General features: G+C 55.9%; 1 protein-coding gene across 1 annotated transcript in view; it reads right to left on the bottom strand.

The window, feature by feature from the left end:
• Positions 1-2,633: 2,633 nt before the first annotated feature.
• LOC125450521 (large neutral amino acids transporter small subunit 3-like) overlaps positions 2,634-19,073 on the bottom strand; it is a 45,972-nt gene continuing 29,532 nt past the window's right edge. Inside the window, 12 exon segments of the mRNA XM_059642881.1 lie at positions 2,634-2,957; positions 4,049-4,172; positions 5,656-5,729; positions 6,242-6,386; positions 7,395-7,509; positions 8,077-8,106; positions 8,259-8,266; positions 13,490-13,634; positions 14,124-14,296; positions 15,178-15,311; positions 16,465-16,557; positions 18,558-18,597. Coding sequence (XP_059498864.1) covers positions 2,730-2,957; positions 4,049-4,172; positions 5,656-5,729; positions 6,242-6,386; positions 7,395-7,509; positions 8,077-8,106; positions 8,259-8,266; positions 13,490-13,634; positions 14,124-14,296; positions 15,178-15,311; positions 16,465-16,557; positions 18,558-18,597 — 1,309 coding nt within the window. The 3' untranslated portion in view covers positions 2,634-2,729.

Below are 19,073 nucleotides of genomic sequence, written 5' to 3'. Positions count from 1 at the left end.
GGGGTTGGGGTTGCCTAGTTAATGGGGAAATGAAATTAAAATCGATCATGAGCAGGTGACATCCATCAGGCCAGAAGGCGTGCAAGGTAGAGTTGAGGAAATGCAAAGCCTATAAAAAGCCGGGATTTGGGAATTGTGTCCGGGTCTCTTGGCAGTTGTGAGGGAGTGGGGAAGTAATTAAGTCAGTCAGGGATAATGGGAACTGCAGATGCTGGAGAATTCCAAGATAATAAAATGTGAGGCTGGATGAACACAGCAGGCCAAGCAGCATCTCAGGAGCACAAAAGCTGACGTTTCGGGCCTGGACCCTTCATCAGAGAGGGGGATGGGGAGAGGGAACTGGAATAAATAGGGAGAGAGGGGGAGGCGGACCGAAGATGGAGAGTGAAGAAGATAGGTGGAGAGGAGAGTATAGGTGGGGAGGTAGGGAGGGGATAGGTCAGTCCAGGGAAGACGGACAGGTCAAGGAGGTGGGATGAGGTTAGTAGGTAGCTGGGGGTGCGGCTTGGGGTGGGAGGAAGGGATGGGTGAGAGGAAGAACAGGTTAGGGAGACAGAGACAGGTTGGACTGGTTTTGGGATGCAGTGGGTGGGGGGGAAGAGCTGGGCTGGTTGTGTGGTGCAGTGGGGGGGAGGGGATGAACTGGGCTGGTTTAGGGATGCAGTCGGGGAAGGGGAGATTTTGAAACTGGTGAAGTCCACATTGATACCATATGGCTGCAGGGTTCCCAGGCGGAATATGAGTTGCTGTTCCTGCAACCTTCGGGTGGCATCATTGTGGCAGTGCAGGAGGCCCATGATGGACATGTCATCAAGAGAATGGGAGGGGGAGTGGAAATGGTTTGCGACTGGGAGGTGCAGTTGTTTGTTGCGAACTGAGCGGAGGTGTTCTGCAAAGCGGTCTCCAAGCCTCCACTTGGTTTCCCCAATGTAGAGGAAGCCGCACCGGGTACAGTGGATACAGTATACCACATTGGCAGATGTGCAGGTGAACCTCTGCTTAATGTGGAATGTCACCTTGGGGCCTGGGATAGGGGTGAGGGAGGAGGTGTGGGGGCAAGTGTAGCATTTCCTGCGGTTGCAGGGGAAGGTGCCGGGTGTGGTGGGGTTGGAGGGCAGTGTGGAGCGAACAAGGGAGTCACGGAGAGAGTGGTCTCTCTGGAAAGCAGACAGGGGTGGGGACGGAAAAATGTCTTGGGTTGTGGGGTCGGATTGTAGATGGCGAAAGTGTCGGAGGATGATGTGTTGTATCCGGAGGTTGGTGGGGTGATGTGAGAGAACGAGGGGGATCCTCTTAGGGCAGTTGTGGCGGGAGCGGGGTGTGAGGGATGTGTTGCGGGAAATACGGGAGACGCGGTCAAGGAAGTTCTCGATCACTGTGGGGGGAATGTTGCGGTCCTTAAAGAACTTGGACATCTGGGATGTGCGGGAGTGGAATGTCTTATCGTGGGAGCAGATGTGGCGGAGGTGAAGGAATTGGGAATAGGGGATGGAATTTTTGCAGGAGGGTGGGTGGGAGGAGGTGTATTCTAGGTAGCTGTGGGAGTCGGTGGGCTTGAAATGGACATCAGTTACAAGCTGGTTGCCTGAGATGGAGACTGAGAGGTCCAGGAAGGTGAGGGATGTGCTGGAGATGGCCCAGGTGCGATAGGGTTAGAAAAAGGTATTGAAGAAAGTTTATGACCCCTGGGGAATCGTCAACATCCTGGTGGACTGGAAAAATCAGTTTGCTGATGGATCCCAAGGAAAGGAATTGTGGAATGGGTTTTCCTTGGAGCGGCTGTTGGTCCAGCCCACAATGGGGGAGGGGGATGGAAAATTCCGGATTTGGCGATGTGCGGTGAAGTGAAGGCACCCTGAGGGGAGCAGCGACCGCGACGTGGCAGAATCAAAACGGCAGGTCCAACAGGGAGGCTAACAAGAGGTCGAAGGTGCCCACACGGCGTCCCCTGGTGACACCTTGCCCAATTGGAGGGGCCTCAAGTATCCGCCCGTGGTGACGCCCTGTCCTATCGAGGCTCACTTGCCAACCCACCCCTGCCGGAGCCCAGGAGGTCGCGTTGGCTCCCCCAGGTTTTGGCATTCTTGCAAACCGTCCTGATGACGGGGAGCGAGCCATTGGGTGACATGTTTCACTACACAGCAAGATTCCAGTCAGCCAACACCTCCCACCACGTGGAAAGATGAGGCAGATGAGGAACACGGGGTGGGGGGGGAGAAGAAAATACTAAATTTTGTTTGAACTAATCCCTCACAACATTTTCATCGGCAAAATATATACGCTCGCGCACGCACACACACACACACACACACACACACATGCACACGCACACTATATATACATATATACTTATGGATCGAGTGATATTAATAAAAATATCAACGTTACTTTTCATGGTCAAAAATAAAACTATTGTTTAAAAAGCCCCTTTTGGGGCAGGAGAGGAGAAACAAAAGATCCTATTTACAATGGGCACCAAAAAAAAGGCCCCACACCCTCACCACGGGCCTTCCCCTTTACCACCAGCACACACGTGTTCATGGGACACAGACATGTTTGACAGGGTGGGGAATGGGAGGGAGGGAGGTGGGGTGGGGGGTGAAATGAGACCCAATTTGGGTTTTTTTGTCAAGGACGGTTTGGGGAGGGGGGGGGGGAAATGAGGGCGAGAGGACATGGAGGGGGTCAGGCTTGGCTGATGAGGCCGGAGTAGGCCCCGCTAGGCCAGACTAGGCCTGACTTTCCTCATGGGGGGAAAGGCCGTTGTCGACCGGCTTCCCGGGAGTGAGGGGCCCGCCTGGGGGCAGGGTCCCGCCGTCCAGGGGCTCCTGGCCCCCGGCCCCTCGACAGGGCCCACCTCCCATGGCCTTGGCCTTCAAGACATTGCGACGGTGATACCAGAGGTAGCCAGGCAGGAGAAAGCCGGTGGCAGACAGGAGGAGCAGGCCGAAGTTCACCTGAGGAGAGAGAAGTGAAGAGAAAGCAGTCAATCCGATTGGGGGAAACTGCCCTGTCCGCAGTGGGGGCTCAATATTAACCCACTGCGCCCCTCCACGACCTCAGCTCCCGCCCCTCCCAATTCACAGGAGGCGTACTACTGCCCCGCACCATTGCGACAACTCTCAGGAGGCTCAGGCCCACCGGCTGAATGTTATACACGAAGCGGGGCGCCCTCAGGGAATAGGTGCAGGGGATTGGGTGGTTGGGGGTGAGAAGTGGTGGGGGGGGGCATGTATTTCAGGAGCTGTGGGCCTTTGGCAGCTGAACACATGCGTTAACCCTCCCCCCATCCCCACCAATGGCAGAACTGAAGAAAACAAGAGAAGTGGAGAGATCGAGGAGGGTTTCAGAGATAGGGAGGGGTTGTAGGGGCTGGAGGGGGTTACAGAGATAGGGAGGGGGTATAGGGGCTGGAGGGGGTTTCAGAGATAGGGAGGGGGTGTAGGGGCTGGAGGGGGTTACAGAGATAGGGAGGGGGTGTAGGGGCTGGAGGGGGTTACAGAGATAGGGAGGGGGTGTGGGGGCTGGAGGGGGTTACAGAGATAGGGAGGGGGTTACAGAAATAGGGAGGGGGTGTAGGGGCTGGAGGGGGTTACAGAGATAGGGAGGGGGTGTAGGGGCTGGAGGGGGTTACAGAGATAGGGAGGGGGTGTAGGGGCTGGAGGGGGTGTAGGGGCTGGAGGGGGTTACAGAGATAGGGAGGGGGTGTAGGGGCTGGAGGGGGTTACAGAGATAGGGAGAGGGTGTAGGGGCTGGAGGGAGTTACAGAGACAGGGAGGGGGTGTAGGGGCTGGAGGGGGTTACAGAGACAGGGAGGGGGTGTAGGGGCTGGAGGGGGTTACAGAGACAGGGAGGGGGTGTAGGGGCTAGAGGGGGTTACAGAGCATTTCCCACTGGGTGATACGGAGCGATGTGATGGTGTGAGACTGGAAGTTGCGGGGGGTGGGTGGCAGTGGTCAGAGGCCAGAGATGGAGGTAGTGGCCAGGCCGTGAGAGTGAGAGACTCCTTCCCGCCCCCAGGGAGGCAGTTTCCAGGCTGCAGACTTACCCAGAAGGGGTCTCCATCCAGGGGCCCGAGCATGGCCATGAAGAGAAGCTGCTGGAACAGGGCAAAGACGGCACTGACCAGGGACTGGAGACCAATCAGAGAGCCAAAGTGGTTGGTGGGATAGCTGTGGGTGGGGAGAATACAAGGCCATGGTACAGAACATTCCAGAACAAATGGCCAAATTTCCCAACACCATTCCCCACCAAAACTGTAGGGCCCATTCCCACATGGCGTGCAGCTCTCATTCTCACACATCCCCTCCCCATTTACACACACCGGGCAGTCTGTTCCCCTATCGGAGGGGGATTAACCCCCTCACACACCCCCTCCCCATTTACACACACCGGGCAGTCTGTTCCCCTATCGGAGGGGGATTAACCCCCTCACACACCCCCCTCCCCATTTACACACACCGGGCAGTCTGTTCCCCTATCGGAGGGGGATTAACCCCCTCACACACCCCCTCCCCATTTACACACACCGGGCGGTCTGTTCCCCTATCGGAGGGGGATTAACCCCCACACACACCCCCTCCCCATTTACACACACCGGGCAGCCTGTTCCCCTATCGGAGGGGGATTAACCCCCTCACACACCCCCTCCCCATTTACACACACCGGGCAGTCTGTTCCCCTATCGGAGGGGGATTAGCCCTCTCACACACCCCCTCCCCATTTACACACACCGGGCAGTCTGTTCCCCTATCGGAGGGGGATTAACCCCCTCACACACCCCCTCCCCATTTACACACACCGGGCAGTCTGTTCCCCTATCGGAGGGGGATTAACCCCCTCACACACCCCCTCCCCATTTACACACACCGGGCAGTCTGTTCCCCTATCGGAGGGGGATTAACCCCCTCACACACACCCTCCCCATTTACACACACCGGGCAGTCTGTTCCCCTATCGGAGGGGGATTAACCCTCTCACACACTCCCTCCCCATTTTCACACACCGGGCAGTCTGTTCCCCGATCAGAGGCGGATTAACCCCCTCACACACCCCCTCCCCATTTACACACACCGGGCAGTCTGTTCCCCGATCAGAGGCGGATTAACCCCCTCACACACCCCCTCCCCATTTACACACACCGGGCAGTCTGTTCCCCTATCGGAGGGGATTAACCCCCTCCCCATTTACACACACCGGGCAGTCTGTTCCCCTATCGGAGGGGGATAACCCCCTCACACACCCCCCTCCCCATTTACACACACCGGGCAGTCTGTTCCCCTATCGGAGGGGGATTAACCCCCTCACACACCCCCTCCCCATTTACACACACCGGGCAGTCTGTTCCCCTATCGGTGGGGGATTAACCCCCTCACACACCCCCTCCCCATTTACACACACCGGGCAGTCTGTTCCCCTATCGGAGGGGGATTAACCCCCTCACACACCCCCCTCCCCATTTACACACACCGGGCAGTCTGTTCCCCTATCGGAGGGGGATTAACCCCCTCACACACCCCCTCCCCATTTACACACACCGGGCAGTCTGTTCCCCTATCGGAGGGGGATTAACCCCCTCACACACCCCCTCCCCTCTGGGCAGTCTGGGGACTTGACCTCTTTACTCAATCACATTGTGTTCTCCCTCAGACTTACACAACAGCGTAGAGGCCGCCACAGGCAGAGTGGATGAATCCACGGACCACAGTGTGGAATACAAAGGTGAGGCACTGTGGACAGGACAGAGTGGATCAGTTTCAGATTGAGGAATACCATCAGTCACTGCCTGGCAATCAAGGTCTCTCGGGCTAACAATGGGGATTTTCTATGTAAACATGTCACAAGGTAGTTACACCCTCCCACCAGAGGTGGCACCATCCCTACAGTGATATCAGGAATACACTGCTCAGTCAAAACACCAGGACTTCTTCTCAGAACTTCTTTACGGTGGCTCCCATAAGGCTGGGCACTGGTCTATAGACACTACCCCCAATGCAAGGCAAACCAATGTTCTGTGGGCATGCGCTCTATGTCTGGGGACTTTGTTTCTGTCAATGATGTACCTGTGTAGCTTTGTGTGCGTGTGTTGGGGGTGGGGGTGGGGGTGCGGTGCCGTCGGTGTAACAGAGCCCGAATGTACCCCTGGTCTGTAATCTAACAGTGGAACAGAGACAATCTCGACTCGCTCTCTGATCTAACATTCCCCAGAAGTAAGGAGAGCTCCCTGGCTGCTCGCCTTTACCTGCAGTGGGAGAATGTTGATTAAACAGGTCACACCAAACACCACAAGCAGTAAGTTTGTGAAAACAAACGCCCTAATGGCATTGGTCAGTTTCTGGACTGTTCTGTCCCGCGGCCGTTTTCCAGATGGACAGTCAGCTGCTGGACTGAAAAAAAATCACAAAGACAGACAGAATCAGAGCAATGATGTCTGTCGGCATCACAAGATTAGCACCTTCACACCGTCACTCAGTAACTCCCCCACCCCCAGGGCCCTGTGTTACTGACTGTATCCCTACTGATGTTAATCCCTCTCCCTCACACTGTCACTCAGTAACCCCTCTCCCCCCCAGCGCCCTGTGTTACTGACTGTATCCCTCCTGATGTTAATCCCTCTCCCTCACACTGTCACTCAGTAACCCCTCTCCCCCCAGCGCCCTGTGTTACTGACTGTATCCCTCCTGATGTTAATCCCTCTCCCTCACACTGTCACTCAGTAACCCCTCTCCCCCCCAGCGCCCTGTGTTACTGACTGTATCCCTCCTGATGTTACTCCCTCTCCCTCACACTGTCACTCAGTAACCCCTCTCCCCCCCAACCCCCTGTGTTACTGACTGTATCCCTACTGATGTTAATCCCTCTCCCTCACACTGTCACTCAGTAACCCCTCTCCCCCCAAGCCCCCTGTGTTACTGACTGTATCCCTACTGATGTTAATCCCTCTCCCTCACACTGTCACTCAGTAACCCCTCTCCCCCCCAGCGCCCTGTGTTACTGACTGTATCCCTCCTGATGTTAATCCCTCTCCCGCACACTGTCACTCAGTAACCCCTCTCCCCCACCCCCAGGGCCCTGTGTTACTGACTGTATCCCTCCTGATGTTAATCCCTCTCCCTCACACTGTCACTCAGTAACCCCTCTCCCCCACCCCCAGGGCCCTGTGTTACTGACTGTATCCCTCCTGATGTTAATCCCTCTCACTCACACTGTCACTCAGTAACCCCTCTCCCCCACAGCCCCCTGTGTTACTGACTGTATCCCTCCTGATGTTAATCCCTCTCCCTCACACTGTCACTCAGTAACCCCTCTCCCCCCCAGTTTGCTTTCTTCTGTGCCACTGTAACAGGCTGGGCAAGGGGCTGAATGGCCTCCCTTCAGACCCCTCCCCCTCTCACTTGATTGACGTGTCTACACATTCCTTCAGACGCCAATCCATGACATAGCCAATGAGTGGGGAGGTGAACAGGCACAGCAGCTGCAGGATCCCAAAAATGGACGAATAGAAATTCACTGCAAGCAGAGAGAGAGAGAGATTGTTTCAGAGAAAGCAGGAACTGCAGATGCTGGAGTATCTGAGATAACCAGGGGTAGAGCTGGATGAACACAGCAGGCCCAGCAGCATCATAGGAGCAGGAAAGCTGGCGTTTCAGGAATAGACCCTTCCTCAGAAATGGGGGAGGTACGGGGTTCGGAAAGAAGTAGCGAGAGAGGGCGAGTCCCTTGTCCGCTCCACACTCCCCTCCAGCCCCACCACACCCGGCACTTTCCCCTGCAACCGCAGGAAGTGCTACACCTGCCCACACACCTCCTCCCTCACCCCCATCCCAGGCCCCAAAAAGACTATCCACATCTGCCAATGTGGTATACTGCACTGTACCCGGTGTGGCTTCCTCTACATTGGGGAAACCAAGCGGAGGCTTGGGGACCGCTTTGCAGAACACCCCCGCTCAGTTCACAATATTGCAGGAACAGCAACTCATATTCCGCTTGGGAACCCTGCAGCCTAATGGTATCAATGTGGACTTCACCAGTTTCAAAATCTCCCCTTCCCCCACCGCATCCCAAAACCAGTCCAACCTGTCTCTGCCTCCCTAACCTGTTCTTCTTCTCACCCATCCCTTCCTCCCACCCCAAGCCGCACCTCCATCTCCTACCTACTAACCTCATCCCACCTCCTAGACCTGTCAGTCCTCCCTGGACTGACCCATCTCCTCCCCACCTACACTCACCTTTACTGGCTCCCTCCCTGCCTCTTTGACCTGTCTCTCTCCTCTCCACCTATCTGCTCCTCTTTCCATCCTCTTTCTGCCTCCCCCCTCCCTATTCATTTCAGAACCCCCTTCCCCTCCCCCATTTCTGAAGAAGGGTTAGGGATGGGGAAGGGGCTGAATGGCCTCTGAAAGCAGAGACAGACTGAACTGAATTTGTTTTCTGTTGCCCACACGATGTTGAAATGCAAACTGTCCATTTGATGGCAGCGCAAGCTGCAATCTGATTGGCCTACTCTGAGCTTTGGCCTCAGGACCCTCTGGAGCTGTAATGACAGCCGGCGGCCACCAGATGCCCCCAGAGGTCCTCCGGAGGGGGTAACTCAATCCCCCTCTGGTGGCAGCACCCAGTAACTGCAGGGGAGCCCTTCCTCTTAAAGGGACAGGCCCCAGAAAAAGGGCCAAGAATTTACTCCCTCCTTGCCCTCTTCCCCCCCACCCCCGATATCCCCACATACCACCTCCGCCCCTTGAATGCCTCACATGGGCCAGCCCTGCCCACCCCGACGTTTCTGGCCCTGGCCCACTCGCTGGGCGAACGGGGCTTTTTCTCTCACATCACCCCTCGCATGCCTCGTCGAGTCTCTGCCTCTCTCGGATCTACTCTCCGCAAACCTCCGTCTAAATCTCCACTCTGAGGTCGTGGGGGGGGTGGGGGGTGGTGTCGGGGGCAGGCGGATCAGTTCCAATCTCCGGGATGCAGGTACTGGGAGCCAGAGTCAACAATCGGGGAGCTGGAAAAGCTCAGCAGGTCAGACAGCATCCCGTGGGTGGCAGGTCAGTCAAAGTTTCAGGCTGAAACCCTGTGTTAGGACGGGGGAGGGTGTGAGGAGCTCAGAAATAAACAGAGGGAGAGTGCCTGGGGGAGGGGGGGAGCGGTAGGAGAGATGGGGATAGGTGGATGTAGGTAGGGGCTTAATGTGTTTCCCTGTGGGAAGGTTGGAGCAGGCAGGTGAGTGGGAAGATGGACAGGTTCGATCAGGCCAGGAGGGGGAGGGCTGGACATGGGATGATTCTGGGGTGGAGGGATTTTGAAGCTGAAGAAGTCAATGTTAAGGCCATTGGGCTGTAAGGTTCCAAGATGCAATATCAGGTGTTCTTCCACTTTACGTTTGGCGTCACACTTGACAGTGGAGAATGCCAAGGGTGGACATGTCAAGGAAACGGGAGGGGGAATTAAAATGAATGGCAACCAGAAGGTCCAGCTGGTTGTTATTTGCCCACGCTCTGCAAAAACGGTTCCCCGCGCCTGCGTTTTGTCTCCCCAAAACTCCCCCCCTGTTTACTTCTGCGCTCCCCACCCCCTCCACAGCCCTGATGCAGGGTCTTGGCCTGAAACCGTTCACTTGCCTGGCTCTCAGATGCCGCCTGACGCTGCTGTGGAATTGGTTCTTGTTGTCAAGTTCCTATTTCTGCAAATGTACAGTGACTAGTCCAATGTTGCAGAATCACACGCATGCACACACCCTGCCACACGCACGCGTACACACACACACCCTCCTGCACGCACGTGTACACACACACACCCTCCCGCACGCACGCGTACACACACACACCCTCCCGCACGCACGCGTACACAGACACACCCTCCCGCAGGCACGCGTACACAGACACACCCTCCCGCAGGCACGCATACACACACACACCCTCCCGCATGCACGCGTACACACACACACCCTCCCGCATGCACGCGTACACACACACACCCTCCCGCAGGCACGCGTACACAGACACACCATCCCGCACGCACGCGTACAGACACACCCTCCCGCATGCACGCGTACAGACACACCCTCCCGCATGCACGTGTACACACACACCCTCCCGCAGGCACGCGTACACAGACACACCCTCCCGCACGCACGCGTACAGACACACCCTCCCGCACGCACGCGTACAGACACACCCTCCCGCATGCACGTGTACACACACACCCTCCCGCAGGCACGCGTACACAGACACACCCTCCCGCAGGCACAGACAGACACACCCTCCCGCACGCACGCGTACACACAGTCCCTCCCACATGCCCGCGTACACAGACACTCCCTCCCGCACACACACGCACACAGACACTCCCGCCGGCATGCACACGCACCCACAGACACACACACACCCTCCCGTACGCACGCACAGGCACACACCCTCGCGCGCACACACACCCTCGCGCGCTCACTCACACATTCCGATAACACTGCCTCTGATCACTCATTCCACAGCACCCTTACAGCATCACACTTACCCAGATCCCCCCTCGTCCAGTAACACAGTGGAATCTGCAAACGCAAGTGGAAAATCCCACGATTAAATACAGACAACACTCACACGTGAATGGTAACACCATCACAACATTCCACTTACATCACTCAGTCCCCCCTTTTCTCTCAGACCCCCTCTCTCAGGGCGATATCTGTACACTGACTGGTGTCTCTCAGTCCCTCTCTCTCTCTCAGGGAGATATCTGTACACTGACTGGTGTCTCTCAGTCTCTCTCTCTCAGGGAGATATCTGTACACTGACTGGTGTCTCTCAGTCTCTCTCTCTCAGGGAGATATCTGTACACTGACTGGTGTCTCTCAGTCCCCTCTCTCTCTCAGGGAGATATCTGTACACTGACTGGTGTCTCTCAGTCCCCCCTCTCTCAGGGAGATATCTGTACACTGACTGGTGTCTCTCAGTCCCCTCTCTCTCAGGGAGATATCTGTACACTGACTGGTGTCTCTCAGTCCCCTCTCTCTCAGGGAGAAATCTGTACACTGACTGGTGTCTCTCAGTCCCCTCTCTCTCTCAGGGCGATATCTGTACACTGACTGGTGTCTCTCAGTCCCCTCTCTCTCTCTCAGGGAGATATCTGTACACTGACTGGTGTCTCTCAGTCCCCTCTCTCTCTCAGGGCGATATCTGTACACTGACTGGTGTCTCTCAGTCCCCTCTCTCTCTCAGGGAGATATCTGTACACTGACTGGTGTCTCTCAGTCCCCTCTCTCTCAGGGAGATATCTGTACACTGACTGGTGTCTCTCAGTCCTCTCTCTCTCTCTCAGGGAGATATCTGTACACTGACTGGTGTCTCTCAGTCCCCCCTCTCTCTCTCTCAGGGAGATATCTGTACACTGACTGGTGTCTCTCAGTCCCCCCTCTCTCTCTCTCAGGGAGATATCTGTACACTGACTGGTGTCTCTCAGTCCCCTCTCTCTCTCAGGGAGATATCTGTACACTGACTGGTGTCTCTCATTCCCCTCTCTCTCAGGGAGATATCTGTACACTGACTGGTGTGTCTCAGTCCCCTCTCTCTCTCAGGGAGATATCTGTACACTGACTGGTGTCTCTCAGTCCCCCCTCTCTCTCTCTCAGGGAGATATCTGTACACTGACTGGTGTCTGTCAGTCCTCTCTCTCTCAGGGAGATATCTGTACACTGACTGGTGTGTCTCAGTCCCCTCTCTCTCAGGGAGATATCTGTACACTGACTGGTGTCTCTCCCTCTCTCTCTCTCAGGGAGATATCTGTGCACTGACTGGTGTCTGTCAGTCCTCTCTCTCTCAGGGAGATATCTGTACACTGACTGGTGTGTCTCAGTCCCCTCTCTCTCAGGGAGATATCTGTACACTGACTGGTGTCTCTCAGTCCCCTCTCTCTCACGGAGATATCTGTACACTGACTGGTGTCTCTCAGTCCCCTCTCTCTCTCAGGGAGAAATCTGCACACTGACTGGTGTCTCTCAGTCCCCTCTCTCTCTCAGGGCGATATCTGTACACTGACTGGTGTCTCTCAGTCCCCTCTCTCTCTCAGGGAGCTATCTGTACACTGACTGGTGTCTCTCAGTCCCCTCTCTCTCTCAGGGCGATATCTGTACACTGACTGGTGTCTCTCAGTCCCCTCTCTCTCTCAGGGAGAAATCTGTACACTGACTGGTGTCTCTCAGCCCCCTCTCTCTCTCAGGGCGATATCTGTACACTGACTGGTGTCTCTCAGCCCCCTCTCTCTCTCAGGGCGATATCTGTACACTGACTGGTGTCTCTCAGTCCTCTCTCTCTCTCTCTCTCTCTCTCTCTCTCTCTCTCTCAGGGAGATATCTGTACACTGACTGGTGTCTCTCAGTCCCCTCTCTCTCAGGGAGATATCTGTACACTGACTGGTGTCTCTCAGTCCCCTCTCTCTCAGGGAGATATCTGTACACTGACTGGTGTCTCTCAGTCCCCTCTCTCAGGGAGATATCTGTACACTGACTGGTGTCTCTCAGTCCCCCCTCTCTCTCTCAGGGAGATATCTGTACACTGACTGGTGTCTCTCAGACCCCTCTCTCTCAGGGAGATATCTGTACACTGACTGGTGTCTCTCAGTCCCTCTCTCTGTCTCAGGGAGATATCTGTACACTGACTGGTGTCTCTCAGTCCTCTCTCTCTCTCAGGGAGATATCTGTACACTGACTGGTGTCTCTCAGTCCCCTCTCTCTCAGGGAGATATCTGTACACTGACTGGTGTCTCTCAGTCCCCTCTCTCTCAGGGAGATACCTGTACACTGACTGGTGTCTCTCAGTCCCCTCTCTCTCTCTCAGGGAGATATCTGTACACTGACTGGTGTCTCTCAGCCCCCTCTCTCTCTCAGGGCGATATCTGTACACTGACTGGTGTCTCTCAGTCCTCTCTCTCTCTCTCTCTCTCTCTCTCTCTCTCTCTCAGGGAGATATCTGTACACTGACTGGTGTCTCTCAGTCCCCTCTCTCTCAGGGAGATATCTGTACACTGACTGGTGTCTCTCAGTCCCCTCTCTCTCAGGGAGATATCTGTACACTGACTGGTGTCTCTCAGTCCCCTCTCTCAGGGAGATATCTGTACACTGACTGGTGTCTCTCAGTCCCCCCTCTCTCTCTCAGGGAGATATCTGTACACTGACTGGTGTCTCTCAGACCCCTCTCTCTCAGGGAGATATCTGTACACTGACTGGTGTCTCTCAGTCCCTCTCTCTGTCTCAGGGAGATATCTGTACACTGACTGGTGTCTCTCAGTCCTCTCTCTCTCTCAGGGAGATATCTGTACACTGACTGGTGTCTCTCAGTCCCTCTCTCTCTCAGGGAGATATCTGTACACTGACTGGTGTCTCTCAGTCCTCTCTCTCTCTCAGGGAGATATCTGTACACTGACTGGTGTCTCTCAGACCCTCTCTCTCTCAGGGAGATATCCCCATGCCATCCCCTGCCCAGGGTGGTCCCGATGCTGATACTCACTCGTCCCGTGTGCGATAATGAACTCTAACATCTTGTTCATGCTGGCCATGTAGAACATGAGCCGGAGTTGTGTCATGCCCATGGTAACCAGGCTCCACAGGAAAATGGCTGAGAACACGCTTCTCCGTAACGGGATGGAGGCTGCCGGGGGAGGCGGGGGGGGCAGAGAAAACACGGAGTGAGCCTGAGCAATTCCAGCTGGGAAACCCCATCACACGCAGAGCCGTTCAATCCAGAGCTCAGAATGCAGGCCATTCGGCCCTCCCCGTGTGCTCGCAGACTTGTTCCCACTACCATCTCTACACCCTCCTGGCCCTTTCTCCGCCAGGTCCCCCCTCAAACGCCCCTTCGTCCACACCCCCCCCCACCCCCGATATCTGTACACTGACTGGTGTCTCTCGCGGGGGGGGGGGGGGGGGGTGGGATGTGGGGGGTGGGGTGGGGGTGTGTGGGAAGGGGTGGGGTTGGGGGTGTGGGGTGTGGGGTGGTGGGGGGTGTGGGGGGGTGGGGTGTGGGGGGGGGGGGTGGGTGGTGGGGGGGCGCAGGTCTCTGTAAGTGTGAGTGCGGTGGGGAGGGCCCTGTAGGTCCCTTTAAGACTGAGTGACGTGGGAGGTGGGAGCTGCCACTTACTCTCTTTCTTGGGGCTGCAGGCCTTGGCGATGCTGTCCGTGGAGAGATGCTTGAACTCATCCTGTTCCGGAACCTTCTGACTCAGCCTCTGGCCTACGTTGCTGACGTGAACATAAAACCGGTCCCCGGTCACTTTGTGGTCCAGAGCCAGGCTGCTCAGCTTGATCTTCTTCCTAGCAGAGGGGATGGAGTCACGCACGCTCACTCTCTCGAGGCTGGTCTCTCTCCCTCTCAGTTCCCTGTACACGACAGGGTCTTGCCATGTCTCTACCCGCCAAGTCTTCAGTTCACCTGGAAATCTTCCCTCCCTCCCGTCCCCTCCATCCCATCTCCATTCTAGTGTCGGAATGGCTCTCCGCCTCGATGGCCGTAATATGGTCGCTCTTCCCCAAAAGCAGCCCCCGGAGCAATCGCAGGGCCGACAATGCCCTTCTCAGAGATAGCGCGGCCTGGAGGAGCGCAGCCGGGGGTTGGGGAGCCAAGGCAGCATCAGAGGGGCAAGGAAAGCTGGGGGGGTTCAGGACCCTTCCCCCGTCCTCTGACGCAGCCTGCTCTCCCACTGGCTCCCCCCGCCAGCAAACATATTGGGCCAGAGAACCGTCGGCGTCACGCTCCAAGAACTCCCCCTCCGCGGCACCATTCCACGTTCGGTTCTCCTCGCTCCTTTGTAACTTCGCATCTCTAACTTCATGCCCAACGCCACCCTGGCCAGTTTTGGCGGGGGGGGGTGTCTATATATGATTCTCACCCTGCCAACCCCCCCCCAACCCCGGTTTATCGCTCCGTGTCATTTCTCGGGGAGCTGACATCCTTCCCGTCAATTCCCCTTCGGCCCACCCGCCCCACTCCAGTGCTTTTTCCTCCTGCCCGTGTTTCGGTTGAACCAAACCGACAAGAGGGTGGGCTTTGGCCTTATTTCGAGTATACCGTCACCTCCCCACCACCGCGCACCCCCCCCCCCCCACCCCCCCACCACCCACCTCGCCCCTCCCATCACTACCAGCCCTGGGTCCACTCCGCGCCCCCCACCTGGGGGTAATGGGGCACCACCTACACGTAACTGGCCTCTTCTGGGTCCGGGAAGGCCTGAATGGGCCAGTTGATGTAGCAGTTGAGGAAGACGAGGCAGGCCAGCCCGGCCCACGTGTACATGATGACGACGAACGAGACTCCAAAGTCGTAGATCACCTGTGGGAAGAGCACAGGAGCTTTGATTCCCCGCGACTGCACAGCAGGAAAGGCCCAGGCTTCAATCCGGGCCTAGTGCTCAATTGGTCTAATCTCATGCTTTGTGCGCTGAGAGTGTCAGCCCTTCCCACCTTCAGGGAGCAGGAAAGGCCCAGGCTTCAATCCTCATTGGCCTAGTCTCTCACTCGATGTGTGGGCACCGAGGGAAACATGCTGAGTTGAATCAGTGGGATAAGAAACATCTTTGAGGACAGAGGCAACAATACATCGAAGGCCACTCAGCCCCTCAACCCTGTCCTACATTCAGGCTGACCCTCAATCGCTACTCCCCTCTTCCTCCCACTCTCCTCATCCCTCACTCCCCTCAGCTTCCGACAATTCCTCAATCTCGGTCTTTTAACACACTCAATGACTGAGTATCCACAGCTTTCTGGGACAGTGGGAATCCCGAACCCTCCGAGTGGAAGCACCTCGGCCTAGTCCGAAATTGGCAGCCCCCAGGCCTCCAGATTGTTGTAACGCTCCCCTCCCCCTCCCCCAAGAGCTTCACACGTTGCCTATCCTGCCAAAGTATCGCGGTATTTACCCATTCCCCTGGCAAAAGTGAGGGGGATGGAGGTGGTGGGGTGGAGACGAGTGGGGTGCGGGGGTAGTGACAGAGACAGGGAAGAGGTGGTGCGGGAGGAGGGAGGGCGCGGGAGGAGGGAGGGCGTGAGGTGGTTGGGGGGGGGAGAGCGCAAGAGGTGGTTGGGGGGGGAAGAGGGAGAGGTGGTTGGGGGGGCGAAGAGGGAGAGGTGGTTGGGGGGGGCGAAGAGGGAGAGGTGGTTGGGGGGGGGAAGAGGGAGAGGTGGTTGGGGGGGGGAAGAGGGAGAGGTGGTTGGGGGGGGGGAAGAGGGAGAGGTGGTTTGGGGGGGGGGGAAGAGGGAGAGGTGGTTGGGGGGGGGGAAGAGGGAGAGGTGGTTGGGGGGGGGGAAGAGGGAGAGGTGGTTGGGGGGGGGAAGAGGGAGAGGTGGGTGGGGGGGTGGAGAGCGAGAGCTGGTGGGTTAGAGAGAGAGAGAGGGAGAGAGAGACATAGGGGATGGGGCGGGGGGGGGAATGGATGGATTCGGGGGGTGGGGGGTGGGGGTGTCCTGCCCAGTGGGATAGAGTTTACCTTAATTCCCGAGAAAGTTACAGCTGAAGAAGCGTACGAGCCGATCATCAGGGACATTATGGTCGATCGCAAGTTGCCGAACATATTTGGTAACTGTAAAAAAAACAAAATTACAATCAAACCCTCCCCCTGTCTCCGGCAGCTTCACAAAAGATTGTCTGGAAGGGGCTGCTACAGGGTCTACTGAGGCTTTTCAAAAAGAAATAGATCTGTGTGGGAAAGTGCTGGTCCCTCCATCCCTGGGATCAGCCACGTGAGCATGAGTTCAACAGATTCCCTCCTTAAAGAGGGACGTAAAAATAGTCTGCCTTATGTTCCAGCTCTCGGCGACACACCCACTATTATTGGGGACCGTAAAATGCTCAAATCAGCATTTGAAATGCCACAGACTTGCTCTACCTGCTCATCAGCATTTGGATAAGTGAAACCAGATTTTTACTGAATCTCACACACGCACACTCACACAGGGACGCACACAGGGATGCAAGCAGGGATGCAAGCACTCCCTCCCCCGTGCGCTCACTCAGTTATTTATTTTCAGCGCAGCAGTGATGTGTCACAGCCCTACAGCAGGTAACTCTGTCTGGATATTGCAAAGTAATTCTGTCACTGCGCTACATGCCGAGCGGGCGCCGCGCTCTCCGAGGGTCAGCGCCGAGGGAGTGCTGCATTGACCTGATAATCCTCAACCCTATTTTTTCTACCTTTTTCCCCGCTTGATTCCCTTCCTGATGTGAAACCTTGCTCTCTCAGCCTTGAATATCATAAACGACCCAGCCACGACAGAGAGTTCCACAGATTCACTCCCCTCTGAGAGAAGATATCCCTCCTCATCCCCGTCTTCTGTGTACGACCCCTTATTCTGAGATTGTACCCACTGATCCTAGACTCTCCTACAAGGAGAAACAGCCTCTCCCCATCATTCCCTGTCAAATCCCCCTAAGAACCTTGTGTGTTTCAATAAGGTCGGCCCTCATTCTCCTAAACTCCATCGAGTGACTTACCCAGCCTCTCTCTGTAAGGTAGACCCTCCATCCCCAGGATCAGCCAAGTGAACCTCCTCTGCACTGCTCCCTGATGTCAGTCTATCCTTCCTCGGACAAGGAGCCCAGAACATCTCGCAGGATTCCAGCTGTGGTCTGACCAATGCTGTGTACAGTGTTAGCTGTAGGGAGTGCTTGCATCCCTGCTTGCATCCCTGTGTGCGTCCCTGTGTGAGTGTGCGTGTGTGAGAACTAATATTCTCCAGTCCCTCTGAAATAAAGGCCAACATTCCATTTATCTTCCCCATTACACAGTCAACTCGAGTGCTAACTTTTTGAGATTTACACAAGAGTGCTCCCGAATCCCTCTGTTTTGTGGCTTTCTGCAGTCTTTCTCCATTTAAATAATATTCAGCTCCTCTGCTCTTCCTGGCAACATGCGGAACCTCACATTTCCACGTTATATTCCATTTGCTAAGTTTCTTTTGCCCGTTCACTTAACCCTGTATCTCTCGGCGCGCCCTTTTTAAGCCATCCTCACCGTTAGCCCTCCCGGCTATTTTATTGTGTCATTCACAAGCTTGGCCACGATCCATCACTTTCCTCATCTGAGTCATTAATATATTTGGCAAATAACTGTGAACCTGCGTGACCCCCCAACCCACCCCCGACAAACCCTGACCCCTGTGCCACTCCAGTGGTTACAGCTTGTCACCCTGAAAACGTGACCCCCGCCCCTCCACCCCCGGCTTGTCCCAACTACCTGTTTTCTGTTAGCTAGCCAATCCTCCATCCATGCTAATCTACTGCTCTAACACCATGGGGTCTTGTCTCAAGTACCCTAGCCTGCGGTATCTTGCCAAACACTTCCTGATAATCCAAATATCTCGCATCCCATCGTTTAGTCTTTATCTATCCCACTCACAAACTCCTTCAAGGCATCTCCCCAACTTGTCAGGTATAACTTCCTCTTTGTAGAGGAAGCCTGACTATTTGACGACGTTATACATTCCCGAGTACTCTGCTGCACAGGGGGTGGATTTGGGGAGGGAGGGAGGGTGGGAGAGGGGGAAGGGTAGTGCAGGCTCAGGGTAAATCAGAGGTCAGTGCCAATGCGGATGTGAAAGTGAGGGCAATGGTCTGGAATAAGCTGCAGCTGGTGGCCAGGCAGCATGCCCGGTGGGCAGTGTGCCACACGATCAGGCTAGTGCTGCCAGCCTCTGCCAAGTCTGCGTCCCAGACACCATTCGCTGCATTGTGTGCGTGTCCGTGTGTGCGTGCGAGAGAGTGTGTCCGTGCAAGTGTGTCCATGCGTGAGTGTGTCTGCGAGAAAGAGTCTGCAAGAGAGAGAGAGTATCTGCGAGAGAGAGAGAGAGAGAGAGAGAGAGTATCTGCGAGAGAGAGAGAGAGAGAGAGAGTGTCTCTGCGAGAGAGAGAGAGAGAGAGAGTGTCTGCGAGAGAGAGAGAGTGTCTCTGCGAGAGAGAGAGTGTCTCTGCGAGAGAGAGAGAGGGAGAGAATGTCTCTGCGAGAGAGAGAGTGAGTGTCTGCGAGAGAGAGAGTGAGTGTCTGCGAGAGAGAGAGTGAGTGTCTGCGAGAGAGAGAGTGAGTGTCTGCGAGAGAGAGAG

Source organism: Stegostoma tigrinum, chromosome 46 (genome assembly GCF_030684315.1).
Source record: "Stegostoma tigrinum isolate sSteTig4 chromosome 46, sSteTig4.hap1, whole genome shotgun sequence".
NCBI classification, from domain to species: domain Eukaryota; kingdom Metazoa; phylum Chordata; class Chondrichthyes; order Orectolobiformes; family Stegostomatidae; genus Stegostoma; species Stegostoma tigrinum.
This window is presented reverse-complemented; position numbering and strand designations above follow the sequence as displayed.